Genomic DNA, 21,089 nt, shown 5'->3' on the forward strand with positions numbered 1-21,089 from the left:
GTAGGTGCCTCACCTACATTGTGATTGTCAAATTGGAGGTAAATATACAGTTGTCGTTTTGTCGCCATAGAAAGTTGTTAGATCTTTAGCCATGGCGACATAATGACAACTTTTCGTGTGGAGGTGGCAAGACCAACCAATGCAAGATATAAGGATCTCGATGCTATGATATGTAATGGATCATTAAATTGTCAAACAAGCTAGACAGAGGTAAGATGACATGATGATCATAGCATTGTAACGATCATAAGATCATAGAGTTGAATTGTTAAGTGCCTAGTGCTATGAAATGATGAACAGGTGGCCAACCCTGATTGGTCAAAAGGTCTTAAATATGTAGGAAGTTTTGTTTTATCTCCACCATTAGATTGAAGACAAATTTTTGGTTGTCATTATGTCGCTATCCAAACTGTTAGAAATATGGAATATTGAGAGAGGGGGTGAATCAGTATTCTACAAACTTTTGTTGCCAATTGGATATTATCTGTTACTTTGAACCATGCATAAGAAAGTAAACAAGTAATGTTGAACAATAATAATAAACATACATAAAGAGAACTCATAACACCATATTTTGTTAATTAGGGAAACCCTGGCCAAGGGAAAACCCTGGTGGGGATGATACCCACTAGATGATGTACTAAAATAAATGTTCCTTGTTAGAGTATGGACCCTGTTAGGAGTCTATAAAAGCGTTCAGTACATAGGAGTCCTTGTTAGGAGACTTTGAATCTCTGTTACGAGATTCCAACCCTGTTAGGATTTGTAGTACAATGGATGCAAGAAGAGCTCACTACCCAAACATGCACTTTCAATTACAGGAAGAGCTCACTACCCAAACGAGTAACTAAACTACAGGTTCCTCAAATATAGATGTATGGATGTTGTACCTTCTTCTTAGTTGATCTCTGACCTTAGTTTGATCTCAAATCACAAAAATAGGTTCTCAAAAATTTCGCATATATCACTTCACAAAAAGTTTGCATAATAAAAAATGCACATCACTTGCAACTTGCACACTTAATCTCGCAAGATATCCTTTCTCTAAATACCATGCCTTTTTTCAAATTTTTGCTCAGTCAGCTAAGACCACAATATACTTTTCCAACTTAGAGTAAACATCTAGGATGCCGACCCTAATTGGTCAAGTAATTATTTTGTAAACAAAATAATTCTTTTACCTTTAATTTCTTTGTTTTGTTCACTAGTAAATCATGAATATCTCTTTTCCATACAATCTGTACTAATGTTCGAAGTTATACACATCATCATCAATATGTATACTACTTCCATCTGACCTCTCTCTCTCAGATAACATCATATAAACAAGTTATACATCAAAACAATACACTACTGTAAACTAGTTTCATACTTAGAGAATTTTTTGAGTACCAAAAGCTAAGTATCTCTATTTATGAGGTTTTATACAATATGTACATCATGTGTTCCCATTAATGACAATAATTACATAACTACATATAGCCAATTGTCAAAAACCTCCCCCTTTGGCATTGATGGCAACAAAGTAAGGAAAATTGGCTAAGTGACAACTTTACCAAAACTTACAATACATAACATCTATTACATTACATATATTTCATATTAAAAATGCTCCTTGTTTTGATATGATTACTACATACATAACTTACTACACAGTTTCTTCTACACTTCTCCTTTACTACACAATTTTCTTCTACACTTCTCCCCCTTTGACATCAATGACAAAGGTCGAAAAGTCCAAAAAACTATCAAAAACTTTCAAACATTGTCAAAATTTATGTCTTTTTGCCTCAAGTTGCTATTATCTTCATACAATCATCAAAATTTGCCTTTAAACTATTCATAACTTTCTCCTATGAATTGGCATAAGTGTCTGTTGCTTTGGCACATTCTTCCAACTGTCTCTCAATAGTTGATATCTTGAGAGCAATAGACTCTCTGCATTTTGATAGTCTTCTCAAAAATTTCTCTTTCTCAAGTTCTAATTTCTTAATGTTTGTGTGAACACCAACAACTTGTCCTTCAAACCCATCAACTCTACAAGAGGGTTGTTGTATCTGACTAGTTAGAGCTTCCAGCTCCTTCAACTTCTCTTGAATCTTGCTATCCAAAAATTTGGTCAACTTATGAGATAAAGTACACTTTATGTACTATACCTTGCCAACTTGTTGACATCTTCAGAGTTCCTTGACAAAGGTATGAAGACTTAGAAAATCATTTCGAATGTTTTGACAAATGGTACCAGAAAGATTAGCATCATGTGAAATTTGAGCCTTAAACTCAACAACATTCAACAAATTTGTAAACTCATCATCAAATAATTTTACAACTACTTGAGCTCTCAGTTCAGGGTCTGCTTCTGAATGCTTGGTTGTGAGAGCGTTGTGCAATCTTTCAGTCACCTCCATTAATGCTCTTTATAGACTTTTAACTTTTTTGTTCTTCTCAATCAATTTGTCAAGGAAAAGATCATGTTAGATTTATCGTCATCATCACCTACAAGGTTGGTAAGAGATATAGGAGTGGATGAGCTAGATGTTTTCACCTCATCTTCCTCTTGTTTCTTCTCCCCTCCCTAAACTTAGATTTTCTCTCTTCTTCTTCCTTCTCCTCTCGTTCTTTTCTTTCTTTTTCTTTTCTTTCTTCTCTCCTCTTTTATTCTTCTTTCTGCTTCTTTTCCTCTTCAAGTAATTTCAGCTTGGCTTCTTCAATCTTTTTCTTCTCTTCTACAAGCTATCTTTTCTCTTCTTCAATTAGTCTCAACCAATCCTTAATATCTTCGGAAGGGGGCTCAAGCTGATCGTAGCTTACAAAAGGGTTATCATCAATGCTAACTGTAACATTTGTTTGATCAATTTGCATAGTATCACCACTTATTGATACTTCCAACATTTTTTCTGCAATGGTAGGAGTTGTCTCTACCTCAATCATCATTTTATTGATAGCTACAACAGTTTCACTTCTTATTACATCCTTATCACCGCCCATAAATAGAATTGGCCTCATTTTGTTTTGTAGATAGGGTGCTAGTTTACCCATCAGTCTTTTTACTTCTTCTTCATCTTCAGTCTTGCACATAGTTCTTATCATTGATTTCTGAAGTTCCATATCTTCTTCCCAAACTAATGCCTTCTTAGCTATAAGTCCTTTATAGACTTCTTGATTGACAAAACCTTTAATGTCTTCAAATTTCAAGTTAATAAGAATCATATATCTCATAGTAGAGATATCAATATGATCTTTGTCAATATCATTATACAAACCATAAAACTTATTCATTTGTACGAAGTTTCCTTCACTAACAATGGTTGTGTTAATCTTCCCTATCTTAGGTTTCTAGGGTTGCCTTGTTTTACCTACTGGCTGCTTGGAAACAATAAATTCTTCTAGATGTTTGTCTTCTTGTTCCTCTGCTTCTTCATCATCACTAGAGTCTTTAATTGTGAACAATGTCTTCTTTCTTTTCTCTAATCTAGTAGCTTGCCACTTAACCCTTTTTTACTACCGTTTAGATCCACTTGGTTTCTCGGCTGATACAACAACATATGAAATGCTATGTTCTATAGGAATTTCTACAATAAATACATTGGATGTTTGGCCAACTAACAGAGGTGTCACATACATTACACCTTGTTCACCAGTTTGTTTTAAACTAGAGATTGTTTATCTAACTGCTTGTGATTTTTCTTCTAACATACTAGCCTCAAATAGTGCTTTATTCATTATAGTTGCAATCTTCTTATGAGATGCCTTCTCTAATGATGCCTGATAAGCTTACTGAGTTACTTCCTCATACATTCCAAATTTTTATGATGCTTGATCTATATTGGATTTCAACAATAAATCAATATAACCAATAGCTATAAAATCACTTAACTCATATCTTAAGGGCTCAAGAAATGTTTCCCGAGGTTCAATTGCTTCAATATATGTCAGATCTATGTCCACCATAAGACATATATCATTCTTAAATCTGTCAACAATCGCAAGGGCAATTCTAATCTATGTTTCATCTCATTCTGAAATGTCCTCATAATCAAATTTTTGCTATCCAAGATTTTCTCTACAAGATACCTTTTGCACACATCTATTATCTTGTCCATTGTGCATCTTTCACTGCTCATAATATCAGTAACTGATAAAAATGGAAATCTCTTAAGTATATGAAAGAAAATATAATTAATCAGAGATTGGAATCAAAATACACCATTCTTAGTTCTTTTAATCTTTTCCAAATTCTCAAGGAGTTGTACTCTTAGAATCTCAATTAAATTTACTTGCTCCTTCTCAACACATATCTTATAGGTTGCATAGATAAAACCTGCTGACAACTCATCACTCTTAGAACTTGCACAAATAGAATATGCGATGATTCTACTCAAAAATCTTACATCATGTTGTTTGATGGTGTTGATCACTATTGCCTATCCATTATAAACTGCCTTAGTATAATTCTCAACCTTTTTCTTGAACTAATAGGTACACTGCCTTATTTGCTAAGACCAATGACCTCATGAATAAGGTCGACAGAGATGTCAACTACATCTTCTCCCATCCAAATCTTTCTATTATGAATTATGCTTAGTATAATCTGAGTCCACTCTTCAATATCAAGTTCGTGGTAAAAGTGATATCTGACTAAGTCTAAATCCTTCAAATGTTCATAATCGGGCTTAGTAGTCATATCATGATTGAAAATAATTCTATATATTTGTTCATAAACTCACTTCCAATAGATTCAAACTTACTACACAAGTAGCTTCCTACGTCTTCCAAGAAAACCACATTGTCTGGAGTAATTGATAAAGCTGAATTAGGGTTTTCCTCTAGGGTTTTCATAAGAACACCTTTTAATTTGGGTCTCTCAATATTCTCAACATTTTGCACTACAGGCATATCCATGTTTACACCAAATAGAATTTAATCGAAGAATTTATGCGCAGAAAATGATAAAATACCTTTTTCTCGAAGTAGGGATTTTCTCAAAATCACTTTATTAATTCACTTCTAGGTGCTCTAAGCTTTTGAGATAATCACAATTTAGAAATAATCAAGTTCGTACTCTATTTATTCAACTAGAACTTGCATTAATTGCGTACTTCACTAACTCAAAAAAAGTTGTTATTTCACTCTGAAATAAAATATCTGTTCAAGATCTTTTGTTTGATCTTCAAATGCTATCTGAGATTCACCATAGCTTTCTTCGTCACGACAATGCTCCACAAAACTTCGCTCCACAAAATTTGTTGTAGAAGCATAGATTTCATCTTTTGTCATAGAATAAACTTTCTCTGTTGTAATAGTAACTTTTATTTCCTACATAACTTGTTACAATTAGCTTCAAATTGCAAGCGAGCTTAGCTACCATCTAACTCATCAAGATACGTCTTTTCTCAACCTTGCTACTCATAGCTCGATATCTAAATGAAGTTTTAGATTCTGGTGTTGTAAATAAGCTTAATTCAACTTGGTTGAATCAAACTCGATTGTTGACTTCAATTTTATTGTCTCATCTTCATCTAACTTTTCCTCTGAGATATCTAATCCTTTAATAAATGCCTCATTAAGTTCTCAAAGTTCATTGACTACATTTGTTTGATCTTCATTATATTTCTTAGTTCTAGAGTTGCTTTCATGATTCCTTCTGTCATTTTTGAATTTTCTTCCATTGTTGCTTTTGTTTTCGAAGTTTCTTTCATGATTCCTTCTATTATTCCCGAAGTTCCTTCCATTGTTCCTTCTATCCATTCTACAATACTTTGTTGTATGTCTGAAGTTGTTGTATAACTGACATACTGGGGTTTTGTTGATCAATAGGTGGTTGACAATTATGGGCCATGTGTCCAAAGCTGTTACACTTATAACACACGATCTACTTTCTTTCATCAAAAGGTCTTTTTTCTCTCAGTGTCCTTTCATTAGATCTTCTTCTATCTGCAGGGTTAGTATTTTCAAACATTCTACTATTTCTTCTATCATTATCATATTTAAGCTTCTTACAATCATTTTCTTTATGACCCATACAACGACAATTATAACAATAAAAATTCATAAAATGATTAAATAACTAATTTGTACAATCTCTTTTCATATGACCAATTTCATTACATGAAAAATACTTACCTCAAAATTCATACTTGGTTTCCTTAGGAGATTCCACCTGTTTAGGTTCATCCAATTTCACTGTTTCCTTCTCTTATTCAACTTCTTTGGATTTATCAGAAGATTGACTGGATTTAATCTTATCATTAGATTTCTCTTTCTCTTTCATGTCTAATTTACTTTCAGGTTTCTTTGTAGACATGTTAAATAGATAACCAGGACCAGTCTTATCATAGGTAGGTCTTTGTATTGACATTGATTCATCAAGCTTTTCTCTGCTAGATAAAGTTTTTCAAGTTGTACCTTACTTTGAGTTAGTTCACCTTTCACAATAGTGTTGTACTCTTGAAGTTCATCATGATCTTTTTTTAATGCTTCAAATTCAGATGTCTTCCTCGTTAGACTTGCTCTAAGATCTTTTTTTTTTGGTCTTCGATTCAGATTCAACTTTGCTAGGATCATTCCTCAAACTCAACTTCAGATTGGTAATCTTCAATTCATGCTTCAAGGTCTTGTACTCTATTTTCAATTTTGAATATTCGTTGTCACAGGTTTCAGATTTAGTAGATTCAGGTTTGGATTTGAGATGTTCAATCTTATCGTTCAATTGTCCAATGTATACTTTGGAGTCTTCATATATATCTTTCAACTTATCTCTTTCTTCAGTAAGGAGATCAATTTGTTCAAGTGTCTCTTCAAGGTTCTTCATCAACTGTTCCATATCCATAGGGATCTTACTCAAGTTGTTAAGCCTCTTTAGAGTAATTGTGCTCTGATGCCAATTATTAGAAATAGAGAATACTGAGAGGGAGGGGGTGAATCAGTATTCTACAAACTTTTTTCACCAACTAGATATTATTTGTTACTTTGAAGCATGCATAAGAAAGTAAACAAGTAATGTCAAATAATAATAATATCCATGCATAAAGAGAGCTCATAACACCATATTTGTTAACTAGGAAACCCCGATGGGGATGATACCCACTAGATGATGTACTAACATAAATGTTCCTTGTTAGAGGATGTACCCTGTCAGGAGTCTATAAAAGCATTTAGTACATAGGAGTCCTTGTTAGGAGACTTTGAATCCCTGTCAGAAGATTCCAACCCTATTAGGAGTTGTAGTACAATGGATGAAAGAAGAGCTCAATGCCCAAACATGCACTTTCAATTACAAGAAGAGCTCACTGCCTAAACAAGTAATTGAACTTTAAGTTCCTTAACTACAAATGTATAGATGTTGTACCTTCTTCTCGGTTGATCTCTAACCTCAGTTCGATCTTGGATCACAAAAATAGGTTCTCAAAAACTTCTCATATATCGCTTCACAAAAAGTTCGCATAGTAAAAAAACCACATCACTTGCACACTTAATCTAATAAGATATCCTTTGCATAAACACCATGCCTTTTCTCAAATTGTTGCTCAGTCGGCTAAGACCACAATATACTTTTCCAACATAGAGTAAACATCTAGGATGTCGGCCCAAATTGGTCAAGTAATTATTTTGTAAACAAAATAATTCCTTTACCTTTAATTTTGTTGTTCTGTTCACTAGTAAATCGTGAATATCTCTTTCCCGTACAATCCGTACATATGTCTGAGGTTCTATACATCATCATCAATATGTATACTACTTCCATTTGACCTCTTTCTCTTAGATAACATCGTATAAACAAGTTATACATCAAAACAATCATTGTTGTAAACCAGTTTCCTACTTAGACAATTTTCTTAGTACCAAAAGCTAAGTTTCTTTATTTCTGAGGTTTTCTACAACATGTACATCATGTGTTGCCATTAATGACAATAATTACATCACTACATATAGCCAATTGTCAACACAAAGTTGCAAGGTTATTAGCCATAGTGGCATAACAACAAGCCGCCACATGTTCAGGTGGGTCTAGTTTCTCCACTTCCTATTGTTGAAGCATTGCAAGTTCCAATTTCAAAGAGCCAATGCATCGGATAAAGGTCAAAATGATTCATTCGACATATTTCACTGATGAAGCAAATCAGGGGATGTTCCAATCTTACGATGAACCTATTGTTCATGAGATCTCAAGGTCAATTTAAAGAGCTTTTGATGCTATGGGTAGAGTGATGGTCGTGTCGTCGTATGATTGTAGGATCACGACATAATTAAAAGGTAAAGCGCCAGTTTCGAAGGACAAATGCATTGAATAAAGGGCAAAGTTATTCATTCGACAAGTTCAGCCGATAAATCAAATCAAATGGCGTTACAATCTTACGATAGACCTTCTATCATAAGATTGCAAAGATAAATGATGGGTTCTCCAATGCTACAAAGTACCTGTTGATCGTAAGATTGTAGAAGTGGATGCTGAGGGCTGCAACCTTATGAAATATGTGTTGTCGTGTGATCATGAAAGGAGAATTTGATGCTATCAATGCTACACCAAGGAAAGATGACCGTTGTCGTGTGGTCTAAGGTCAATGATAGCTGCTGGGTAATTATCGAAGTTACAAAATGACTAATGATAACTGCCTGTCATGAGATTGTAAATGTTTAAATGGAGACCCATGAGCATAAGATACATTGGTGATCCTGAGATCGTAAGGGCTAGGCTTTCAACGTGAGATGTTACAAGGGATTTGACTTCTTTGATGTTCGTGAGATCATAAGTCCTTGGGTGAACAAGACAAGGTCTTACATTTATCCAAGTTGGAATGTGTCAGGGTCTTCGACCAATGGAATTGCAGGAAAGATATAGGGTGAACGTTGAAAATGTTTGACTTGTTGATTTCCAGACTTGGTGGGCTGATAGCAAGAAAGAAATATTTTTTAATGACAAATCAAAACTTCTTGACCATTTATTGGTTATTTTAAGTAATCCCCATGACTGATAAATGGAAAAGGGCACTCCATCGCCACCTAGTTATCCACCTACTTGGTTAAAGCATTAATGGCCACCATTTTTGTCTTCCCAAGGCTCTGTTGGCTATGAAATGTATGATTTTCCTACATCTAAGTTTGTACTAGGATCAAATCTTCTTCAAATTTGCAGTGATTGTTCTTTGCAATTGTAAATGCAGTTGTTGTGCTTTACCTTGGGGTAGAAGTTATCCAAGTTATGCTTGCATTATAAAAGCAAATTTTGTAACCCTTCTTAGAGTCGACCTTTTTCTAATTCATTAGTATTGCATTCCATGCTCTGCTGCTATAATTCTCCTTTTGTCTATGCATGAACGTATTCTCTATCTTACCTCATTTCCCCATTAATATAAGTACAAAACTTCCTTGCCTTTGCTGATGGTTTTGTTTTCTATCCTTCAAAGATTGCATAACAATATCTATTTTGCCTCAGATGTTATAGGGTGAAGTTCCTTTCTCATAGCATTTTGTTTGGTTTCAAATCTATTTGTGGCTGTCGGATTGAAACAAAGGTTAAATCAGTGTATATTGAGAATATGTTGATGAATAGTGTATTGTTAGGCAAAAATAAGTTTGAACAAATTATTTTGGTGTATCACCCAATTTAGACTAGATCAAGTAGTTTGCTTTAATGCATTCCTTCTCCCTTTCCCTCTCAAAGAGTAGTTAGGTGCACTCTCATAGGAAGGAAGTCGGTCATGTGCGAAAACTCAATCTCACACTTCAAGTTCCACAACGTGGAGATTGTTTCCATGTTTCACAAGGTTGCGTTTAGGTAAAAACTTTAGACAGGGGTGCAAACTTTTATGACAACAAAGGACAACTGGGTACACTTCTCTTTCATTCTCTACATAATAGATAGGTTTCACGCTTGGATTTACACTGGTAACTATACTTTCCTATGCATTTTTAACTAAATCACCAATAATTTGAACTCCCATAGTTGCCCCGAAATTGCTAGTAGCCACTTTCTATGTTGGTCCTCTAGAGTCCGAACCAATTATAGAGTAAAAACTACAACTTTTTTTTTTTCTATGCTGGTCCTGTAGAGTAAAAACTACAGTTTTTTTTCCAGTTATAGAATATGACAACTAAGAATTATTTTTCAATTATGGACTTTTTATTAATTATTTAAAAAATGGACACATCACCATACACCTGTCATACTAGCGGAATAGCTTTATGCACCCTCGCCAACACGTAAGCATATCCAAACTACTACAATTCGAGGAATGAAAAACTCGCCCCGCCAAAACTCACCGCCAGATAAATTTCGTTGGAATTTAATTTCTATGCTAAAATCGTCGGCCCACACAGAAATCTGCAAATTTAAACCCTAATTTCATCCGTTTGGATTCCGACATCAATCAATTTAAATCCCCAATTTTTATCTGTTGGGATTCTGATATCAAGCGATTTCAGCAAATAAGTCAATGGAGACATTGAGCGCAGATACGTGTGTTTGTATAGAAACAGAAAACAAGGAAAGAATAATATATGTAAAGGGCAGCTGGTTACCCGTCTCTTTCATTCTCCAAATAACAGACGGGCTTCACGCTTGGATTTGCAATGGTAACTATACTTGCCTATGCATTTTTGATTAAATCACCAATAATTTGAGCTCCCATAGTTGCCCCGAAATTGTTAGTAGCCACTTTCTATGCTGGTCCTGTAGAGTCCAAACCAGTTTTTCTTCAGTTTGTAAAATCCTTTTTTTTCCTTCCTCCCTTAATCAGTAAACTGGGACATTATCGGTCCAATTTAGTTTTTAATTTTTATTTAAATTGGTGCACGTGAGACACCACTGTGTACCCATATTTAATAGGATTTTTTCTGAATAAAGTATTGAAAGATAAATAGAGTGAAACTCTCATACACATGATTATATATATTAAATGATATTCTTGATACGGGAAACGATTAACCAATTATTTAATGTCATTGATAAATTATAGTTTCTCAAAAGCTTCCTTGTTCAATCCATATTTGAGTTTTGACCCGTCCGATAACTGACAGGCACAAAATTGGAATCACTAATTCTAATTCAATGATTTGGAATGGTTATGATTATTATCTAATATCTGATGAAATTGGGGAGAAAAAATTGCAATTAGCAGATAATATATCTGTTGCAGAATGTGAGTAGACATTTCACAGCTCTGCCTTGTACTTGCCAATGTCAACATGCTTCAGAAGAGTTCCCCGGTGCATTAAATAGCAGCAACACTATCTTCTTCTCTTTTCTGTATTCGTGCTGTTTCCAATCAAACCCATTTACACAATCCCAAAAATGAAACTCTCATGCGAATTATTTTAGGCAATTGAATTTGACAATTTTTATCTACTCTCGAGATCGAGGCATCTAGTCTTTGCATGGACGAATATATTTCTGTCTGACATAAAAGTCCATTGGAAGTAGCTTTAGGCTACAATCTACATGACTATTTTCTTTAAGATATCTCTTTTTCTTTGGGGCTTGGAGCAGGTGCAGAGCAAATTGTGGCCGATCGTGCAAGCCAATGGGACCAGTCTGCCTCAGAGTATCTGGCAGATGCACAAAAGCATCTTACTCACCAGCAGCAAGGCTCAATATATTCTTTCAAGCCTGCTGGGAATGGTGACATGAGGGTAAGTGAATTTTCTTTTTGTTCCTCATTCTGCCTCTTTCCTTCGAAGCTCAAGTCCTTCATACTGTATGATCACGAGTATAAGTTAAGTCCGAGTCTGCAAACTATGCATTAAACTGCAATTGTCATTGAGCAAATACAACCCGTACAAGTTCTACGAGAATCTTCAATATGTCTAAACTCACCGACTCTTGTCTGACCTGAATTTGTACACAAGAAAAAGAAAGTGGATTTTAGTCAAATGTTTTGACGTTGCTGTGTTTATGGAGATGCTTAATTGTCACTTGGAAGGGCCTAATTTTGGCAAATCCATGTCTTACCGAGCCATGTTTGTGACCATGCACAATTCTTGTCTTGTTGATTCAAGAAGTCCACAAAATGTTTTCAAGCCAGTAAAATCATTTTTTCACATTTGTACTTTTTATTTATAAACAAAGTTACTTTTTTTAATTTAAGTGCATCAGAAGCATTATTGGCCCAGTATGGCATTAACTAGCAATTGTACCCCTTAGTACCACAGACAAGCCAATAAGAACTAGGTAACACAGAAAAAAGAGGGAGCACAAATATCATTGCGGAAAACATACAGGAAAAAGCAAACTCACAGATTCATTTGTTGATGTAGATATTCACATATAAGGAGGAAATGAAGACAGAAACATATAGGTTTCTTTTGAATGCTACTTGTATTTATTACAGAAAAAATAGAATAAAAGCAAACATGCATACAGGCGTCCATGAAATCACAGTTTTTTTATAATTGAATAGGAGAAAAGAGCACACTAATATAGAAATGTACATAACTAGTGACAAACATATTATTTACCCTAAATTTGAGATTGAGAAATAAACACATATTTAGAGTCTAGAAAATCAGATAAACCTAATGTAGCAAACACTGAAGATGGGCAGTGCTTACAGATAAACAGTACTAAAAATTTATCAGTGTTGAGAAAGTGGGAAAATTGCAGGCACATAATGCATGGAATTATAAAGATGCATATATATTATTTATTAATGAATCTTCTGCAGCAGCTGCATTAATTAAAACTCTTGAGTTTTTCGCCTATATTTTGGGTTGAGTGCTATTGTGTAATGCCGCATTCTATAAAATTACATATTTAGTTCTTAAAGTTAGCCTACATGGAAAAATATTGATTCCATTTTGGTTCTATAATAAACTCCCAATCAAAGAGGTTAAATGCCTTGGGCTAATGATGACAGTAGAAATGGGAGTAATCTGTTAAAAGTTAAAGTTAACAATCTCAGTGCAGTGATTTAGTCTAAATTAGAAACATGTATAATTTGTGTTATGATGATTGTCTCTGACGTGTTTATACATGTTTTTTCATGATATTTAATTAATCAGATGAGAGAATTGAGAACTAAAACGTGAACTGCAGTTGTCATGGACATTAGAGAAGGAAGGCACCAAGCTGGAATGGCGATGGAAATGTGAAAAAGCACCAAATGATCAGAAAGTGACGTCTGAGATATTGGATTTCCTGCTTGATGCAAATACAAGATTGAGTGTAAGAAACCATCATTTGTATAATCGTTTGCTAGTTGTGCACATTTATTTTTGTGTTTATTGTTCCTTGTATGTACATGAGTAGGAATTTAGTGTTGATTTGTTATATCTATAAGTTATCATGGCATGTGTGTAATATCAGCCAAAGGGTCCCTTTCAGCTATCAACTAGCCCTCATAATGCCAGGCTGAAAATCTTTTATGCCCTTGTTTGTCTCTTTGTTTAATCAAAGGATATAACAATATGAAGAAGCAAACTTCTGTTGCTTAAACTACCGATCTACTGGTGCATGCAATAAAACAGGGATACAGTAAAAGGTTACTAAGCTGCTACAACGAATTGCTGTCATAAGCAAACTGAAGCACTGCTCTGGTCTCTCTAGGAGTTAACAGTCTCGCTACACATGTAAACAAATAATAAAATTAAACTATTTTTGATAACACATGTATGAGCACCATTTCTATGTTTCAAATTTGACATATTCAACCAAAATCCATGCTTTACTGCTGACATACATTAAATGGAGTAATGATAAAAGGGCATGATCTGCCATCATACAAATTATAATGAGTTGCTGTCAGTGGCAATCTCAAACATCAGATTTCTGTCTTGATATTAGGGAACCCTGCTAAACATCTTTTACTCACCTATTGCTTCTTTCTTGACACATGATACCTGATCTGACCCTCTAAGCACACCACTTGATGGCTAGCTGCTTCTAGGTCTCTCAAGCACCCTTTTTGACCTTCAAGCACCCGTTTTTGATCATTTCTGTCACTTAGACACAACCTTCACATGCCAGGCACACATTTTGCATTCTTTGCTGGGATAAAGTGGGTTAGGCGTACATCTGGAAGGTTTGACCTATGTTTTTATCATGATTGGAGTTTACATCACTTACCGCCACTTTTGGCTTTGGGCAGAGTTGTGCAATCTTATTGCCACGAGTAATTTCATGCTATGTTTGCCACTTTTTTTTAAACCTCAGGTGCAATTTGAACCAACTTAGCAACTTATGAGGTGTGGCGGGAATCTGCCATGGTTCTGCCAGCCCAAATTGTGCACCCTTAATGTTCTTGCCAGAATTTTTTGCAATGGTAGAGATTTTCATTGGCAAAGCTGTGCATACTATGTTCCAGGCCGAGTTTTATAATGATTTAACTGGGTCAAATTATTTGACGACTTAGCCAAGTGGAAAACTCGAGTGACTTAAATGCTTGGATGCTTGGCAGAATTTTAACTTAGTCATTTTGCAAGTGCAAGGGGAAAATCTGAAGTGATGTTACTACTTTTTGAATGCAGGGCAGAAATTAGGAGAGACTCTGCCAAGGTGGATGTTAGGACTGACACCGCCCATTATTTTTAACTCAAGACATAAAACTCTAATGGCAAGGCCATTTTTGACATACACTTACAGGATCATTGCACCTATACCTGCTCCTCATATGCTACCTGCATGTGACCATTTTTTCTGTTGCTCATATACAAAATGGCACTATAATCAATTTAGGTTGATCCAGAAATCAGAATTTCCTCAATGAGAATGAGGAATGAATGACCATTTTTTCTGTTACTTATATTCAAAATGGCACTGTAATCAATTTAGGTTGATCCAGAAATCAGAATTATATAATTTATTTTTCAAGTTTTTTAGCAGTGTAAGGACATGTTCATTTAGTGATATGATGGATTATGAAGGGAACATGTGCTTTTGTGAAATTGTTTTAGATTCAGGTCACTTCATTGTTGCGGGTCTTCTTTTCCTTAGCAACATCTAACACGTATAAAATTAGGCACAGAGATGCAATATCAAATATGCTAAATATTATTATCTCTCTGCAAAGGGCCTGCAGAATTGTTTACAAAATTGGAGACGAAATTAACTTTTAAGATCTGAATGGGATCTAACCAATTAAATAAGAAGTTAAAAGCGTTCTGTATTGTCAAGGAGTTATTCGATGCACTCTTGTTTGTCCTTCATTTATTACTAAATTCTGACATTGTTCATTCTATAATTTGCATTTTTCTTTGTGGTAAGAGGTGACATGTCATATAAAAACGAAATGACTTCGATACAGATTTTCTTGGAAAGCAATCAACAGTATAGGTTCTCTTTCGATTATTGTGTGTTCTACTGAATAAGACCACTAAAGCTATATTTTGTTTTGCCACATAATAGACTTCATTTTCCTTAAGTTATGTTTTTATCCACTCAAAGCAATTGGATCGTGGCTTTAGGATTCATTTTTAATTTTTTATTTTCTAAGTATTCTATTTAGAGCAGAAAATATTCAAGGTGACTCAACTACTGTAATTCTTAGTGATATTTACTATTGATATTTGTTGGGATATACAATAGTTTTAAAGATTATTTTGTTATTTCTATTGCAGGAAGAAGTTGTTCGGAAGACACGCTCATTTGACAGAATGAAAGTGGAGGCCGAAAAATGCCTGGCACAGAGTGAGAAATTCAAGAATGAAAAGACCGAGTTTGAATCTGCTATCTATGCAAAGGTTAGTTGACTTGCAATATTTGTTAGCATGGCTAAGAAAAAATAAATAGACCTTTATCAAGACAGGGGAGCAAATTCCACATACAGATCTTTTTAATTGGTATTAATCTAAATGAATGTCTATTTTGCTAGTCTACCCTTTTTATCTTCATTGGTTAATGTAAGTAAATGCTATTTTCAGTCCCTGTTGGAATGTTAGGAAGTTAAAATTGTTGGATCAACTATAAACCCTTCATTATTTGAATTCTGAACTTAACGTATGTAGAGATGGCTAGAATATATGCTTGCATATGTATCAAGTACACCTATTGTAATTTAATTGGGGGACTTACTTTAATATTTCAAATAGAAGTTCAGTATGAATATATCTTATTTACTGGGAAATAACAGTCAACCAAATCTCAAGATTACAGATTATTGCAGTCAAAATTCAACAGTTCACTAAAAATGTCAGGAGCTAAGGAGAAGAGTGCCATAATGCTTGATCAAATGATAGTTTCTCCATTTGAATCTTCTAGGTATCAAGATGACATGCAAGTGTATGTTCAAGTTTGTGGGTGTAACTTAGTGTAGGAAATTGCCAAGGAATTTTAAAATTTTTCTTTCCCAAAAAAGTAATGGAAAATGACATCAAGCAGTATATTTTCCTGGGATAAATTCTTTAGTTATAGAAACAAGGAAATGAGATCAAGTTTTCAAGTACAAGCTAACTACATTTTAATATCCACAAGGACTGATAACCATTGTTCCTAGGCTTGGACTCGGTGAGGCCGAATTGAGTAGTGTGGCTATGACTTGGCAAAATGAAAAAAGTAAAACCCTTGAAATTTAGAGATTTTGGACGGTTTAAAACTTATTTCATGCACCCATTATTGAATAAAACTTAAAGACACTATAACCTAAGTTGCCGATTCGGGTTCGGGGACGGGTTCGGGTTCGGGGTTCGGTTCGTGGGTTCGGGCAATTTTTTTTTTCCCATTTGGGTTTGTGGGTGGGTTCGTTAGTATATATATATATATGCAAAAAAAATATAAACTCATATAGTTGTAAAAGTAAAACTAAGTCATTCCATAGTATGAATATATCAATGTTACTTGATTATTGATCAATGCCAAATGTCAAAGATAAACATTAAATACTCACTCATTAATCTATGCTAATGTTGTAAATAAAATCATACATTGAATTACTAAAATGCAAAATGGAATTTCAAAACATAGACTACTTCATTAGATTGATAGATAATAAATTATGACTTAATAAAGTTTGAAACTGTGAAACATAGTGATAAATCATAAATGACTCAATGAGTCAATGACAAATGTTTAAACATAGTTTATCAAAGATGCAAATGCCCTTCAAGGGTCAAATGGGTCATCAAAATATGAGGGATCAATGGCTTCATGCTCATTTATATCATCGACATTTTCCACATCATTGGAACCCAAACCGGTTCCACTAGCCCCAGAGGCAGCCACATCCTCCTCCTCGTCCTCCTCAACATCTAGCAAGGCAATTCTAGATATATCTTGGACAGTCATATCCAAGTTAGAAGTCTCAGGTAGTACATCCCACAACTTCTCTGGTCCCTTCCTATATCCTGGATCCTTGCGTGATAAAAGGTGCCAGTTGTTGTGAATAAATACCAAGTCCTCTGCTTTCTTCGAATCCAACCGGTTATGCTTCACTGAGTGGATAAAGGAGTGCAGCAGAAGAGCTTGCAACCTAGAGAGACAACCAACAAATTTTTAAAAATTAGCTAAGTAATTTTACAATACAATAGGAATTTAAGAGTGCTGATTCGACAAGCTAAGTGGACATAAGAAAAGGAAAAAAAACTTAAATACATACTTGTGACAAGATCTTAATGGCAAGAGGTTGGAGGTACATGTAACTTTCCCCATGTAAGTACCACCATCCAATGGCATCCAATTTACTTTGGTCATTGATTGCATCAGGCTCTGCATTTTTGCTTGAGACAAAATCAACAAACTCTCTCCTAACATTTGATGCCACATCAGGATCACTAAAGAGCCTGTTAAGTGCCCTCTTATACCCAACAGCAACTTCAAGATCTCTATATGGTGCCACTCTACCAGGAATAGCAAGTATCTCACTGCTATAATATCTAGGAGAAAGTGCATATGCCAAGAGGTGTAAAGGTGTAGTCATCTTGTTCCAACGATGTAGAACAATTTTCTCCACCTTAGTGTACAAGGTATCAGGATCCTGCTCTCTCCTCTGAATGACCTGGGATGTCAAATGATGTACATGTAAGTTATCTTGATGTAGTGTTAATAACTTAAAATAAAAAATCAAAATCTCTCAATAAACAAGGATGAAGTATTGTATAAAAATTTAAACTTACTAATTTCATTCTTTCTAGCATAGAGTCCATGGCATCATATATGTTCCCCAAACAAGGCTCATCCGTGTCAGCATACTGAAGCATAGACATGATGGGCGCGGTGAGTTCTAATGCATATTCCACCCTATTCCAAAAATTATCACTCAAGATCAAATCCTTTACAATTTTGGCCTTTTCTGTATCAGCTTGCTTCCATCCACCCCATTTGTTGCTAATAACCATTTGACCCAATGCCTCTTTCACCCTCACAAGTAGTCTAAGGACGATTGTGTGTGAAGCAAACCTTGTTTCAGCAACCTATTACCACGTTAATTCAAATTGTAAGTTAATATGATAAGTTGATAACACAAAAATTTAAGAATATGTATTAAATTTTGTAAAGTATTGACACAAAAATTAATATTGTAAATGAAGCTAAAAAAAGTTTAAAATTTACCTTCAATAATTCCAAGCGGGAGAAAGTTCTGAAATTTGCTTGTGACATATGGTGGTTTGTCACAAACATTTGGATCTGCTCACCCTCCTCATACACATTTTTCATCCATTCAATTTGGCTGCCCATTGTTTTCATCACCAAGTTCAAGGTGTGGACAGTGCATGGTGTCCAAAAGATATGCTCATATCGTGCTTCTACCAAAGCACCTGCAGCCTTACAAACTTTAGCATTGTCCGTTAGTACTTGGACAACATTGTCAACTCCCACAGACTCTATGGATTCAATGAGAAGTTGGGCAATAAAATTTGCATCCTTTACTTGCCCTTCACAATCAACCGCCTTCAAAAACATTGCCCCCTTGGGGCAAGCAGCAATCACATTTATTAATGGACGGTTTTTGCAATTTTTCCATCCATCAGAGACAATGCTCACCCCCGTTTGGATCCAAGAATCTCTTATTGGTTTGAGGAGGTTTTCTACATTCTTTCTCTCCTTATGCAATATGGTGGTTCTCAACTTTTCATATCCAGGGGATTGGTAACCATGAGGTGCATCATTTATTGCTTTCACCATCTCTCTCCAATAATGGGATCTCACTAGATTGAATGAAACACCATTTGTAATGAGGCAACGCCCAACCTTTATGTCAGCAATTTCTCTTTTGTCATTTTCAAATGCCGTATCTAATGGGCCTCTCTTGCGGGATGCGGGTGTTTCTATTTCATCTTCATCCATAGATGGGGTAGGTAGGAAGGGATGTGGTTTACTAATTGTTTGAGAGGGTGGTGTTGGTGGTATTTGCTTTGACTTATCTTTTTTTGCCTTTGACACTAACCTATCAGCCTCTTCTTGTTCTTTTAACATGCCTGCTATTTGAGGAGCCGGCAACCCTTTTTTACCTCCCTCTGGAGGCCCCTCACACATGGAAATCCCTTGACCTGGTGGACCTATCAAATGATGTTTAACTCGAAAATAGGAACTTCTATATTGGTTTTGGCAAAAATTGCATTTCCATATATACCCTCCCCCACTAGCACATTGCTCAATTCTTGTTGTATACTTCCACAAAGGAGAGCCTTTATCAATTTTAAATCTTTGGGATCCCACCCCACCCACTGAACCCTGACTACTCATTCTTGAATTCTTGCAATCTATAAAAACAAATTTAAAAGAATATTTCAAAACTTATGCAAAACTTGATAAAAATTTAGAACAATAAATATAAAAAATTTAAAAAACTAAAAACAAACTACGAAAGAAGCAAAAGGAAGGATCAAATGCATACCTGGAACACTCAGCATTGATTATTTGAAGGATTTGAGACTCCACAAACAATCTCTACAACCTTCTCTTCAAACTTGCAAAATGGCCACACCAAAATGAGAGAGGAAAATGACAAAGCAAATGAGAGATTAGATGAATGAAATGCATCTAATAGGCCTTACTTTAGGGTTTGGCAAAAAAAAAATGAAAAAAACATAATTTTAATGCGTTTTTGGGCCACTTTTTGGCCCCACCTGCTGCGGGTCCGCCCGGATTCACTGGGTCCGTGCAAGCACGGACCCGGGCAGACCCGCAGGCCAAAATGCGGACCCTGCCCGGATCCGTCGCGGGCACGGACCCGAGCGGACCCGCAGGCCAAAATGCGGACCCTACTCGGATCCGTTGCGGACCCGAGCTCGAATCTAGACCCGAATGAATTCGGACTCGGACCTGAGCTCCAGGGTGCGAATCCGGTAACATAGACTATAACATCATCAAATAGAAGTTAATCTGATCACATACATAGACAATGAATATACATCCATTACATACGTGCAAATGTAAATTTTAGTTGGAGTAAATAGAAAGTGCGCGCGCACGCACACACACATCTATGGAATTATAAATGTTGTTGAATGTAAATAAAATCCACGAAATTGATGACATTTAAATGTTCCCAAACATATGTGTAATTGTAAATGAAAACAAGTCTATGGCTCAGACTCTAGCTCATCCTCAACCTTGGCCTCAGACTCAAAAAAGTTTGTTTGCCTCCTACAAATGTTTCTAAGGTAGGTCTTGGATGATTGAGAAGCCATAATCTCCACCTATGAGGTGCCACAATGATCAACATCAACTATGTGTGTGTGTGTGTAAGATTGTGCTCTATCCTCCTCTGCCATAGCCATAACCATAGCCTTAGCTTCTATGTCTGCCTGGTCCTCCTCAGTGAAGATGAGATTGGTAGGCTCAATGAGTCACTCAAACTCTAGATTGATTTGCACTAGAGTGATTGGAGAGGAGTCAATGTTCAAAATCTGTCTGGTCCTAAGATGGAGGTTGTAATTAATGAAGACAAGATCATTCAACCTCTCCTCATCCAATCTATAATGCCTCTTCGAATGGATGTGCTTGAACATGGACCAATTGCGCTCACATCTAGAAGTGTTGCTTGGTTGACTCAAAATATGGATGGCAATTTTTTGAAGGTTTGGGGTTGAGGGCCTAAACATTTGCCACCATTTATATGAAATAAGGAAAAGAAAATTAATATTAGTCTAATTTATCTGTCAACACCTACACCACATTATTTCCCCCACCTCTTGTATAACTTCCTTAATAGCCTCATGTA

At 35.4% G+C, this 21,089-nt stretch overlaps 1 protein-coding gene across 1 annotated transcript in view; it reads left to right on the forward strand.

The window, feature by feature from the left end:
* Positions 1-10,208: 10,208 nt before the first annotated feature.
* LOC149569856 (DNA repair protein XRCC4-like) overlaps positions 10,209-21,089 on the forward strand; it is a 62,826-nt gene continuing 51,945 nt past the window's right edge. The window contains exons 1-4 of the mRNA XM_089822573.1: positions 10,209-10,572; positions 11,486-11,628; positions 13,031-13,159; positions 15,550-15,672. Of these exons, the coding sequence (XP_089678699.1) occupies positions 10,434-10,572; positions 11,486-11,628; positions 13,031-13,159; positions 15,550-15,672 (534 nt within the window). The 5' untranslated portion in view covers positions 10,209-10,433. The remainder of the gene's footprint in view (positions 10,573-11,485; positions 11,629-13,030; positions 13,160-15,549; positions 15,673-21,089) is intronic.

The sequence above is a fragment of the Cupressus sempervirens genome, chromosome 3, assembly GCF_028749045.1.
Source record: "Cupressus sempervirens isolate cs-2001-9-10 chromosome 3, ASM2874904v1, whole genome shotgun sequence".
In the NCBI taxonomy this organism is placed as follows: domain Eukaryota; kingdom Viridiplantae; phylum Streptophyta; class Pinopsida; order Cupressales; family Cupressaceae; genus Cupressus; species Cupressus sempervirens.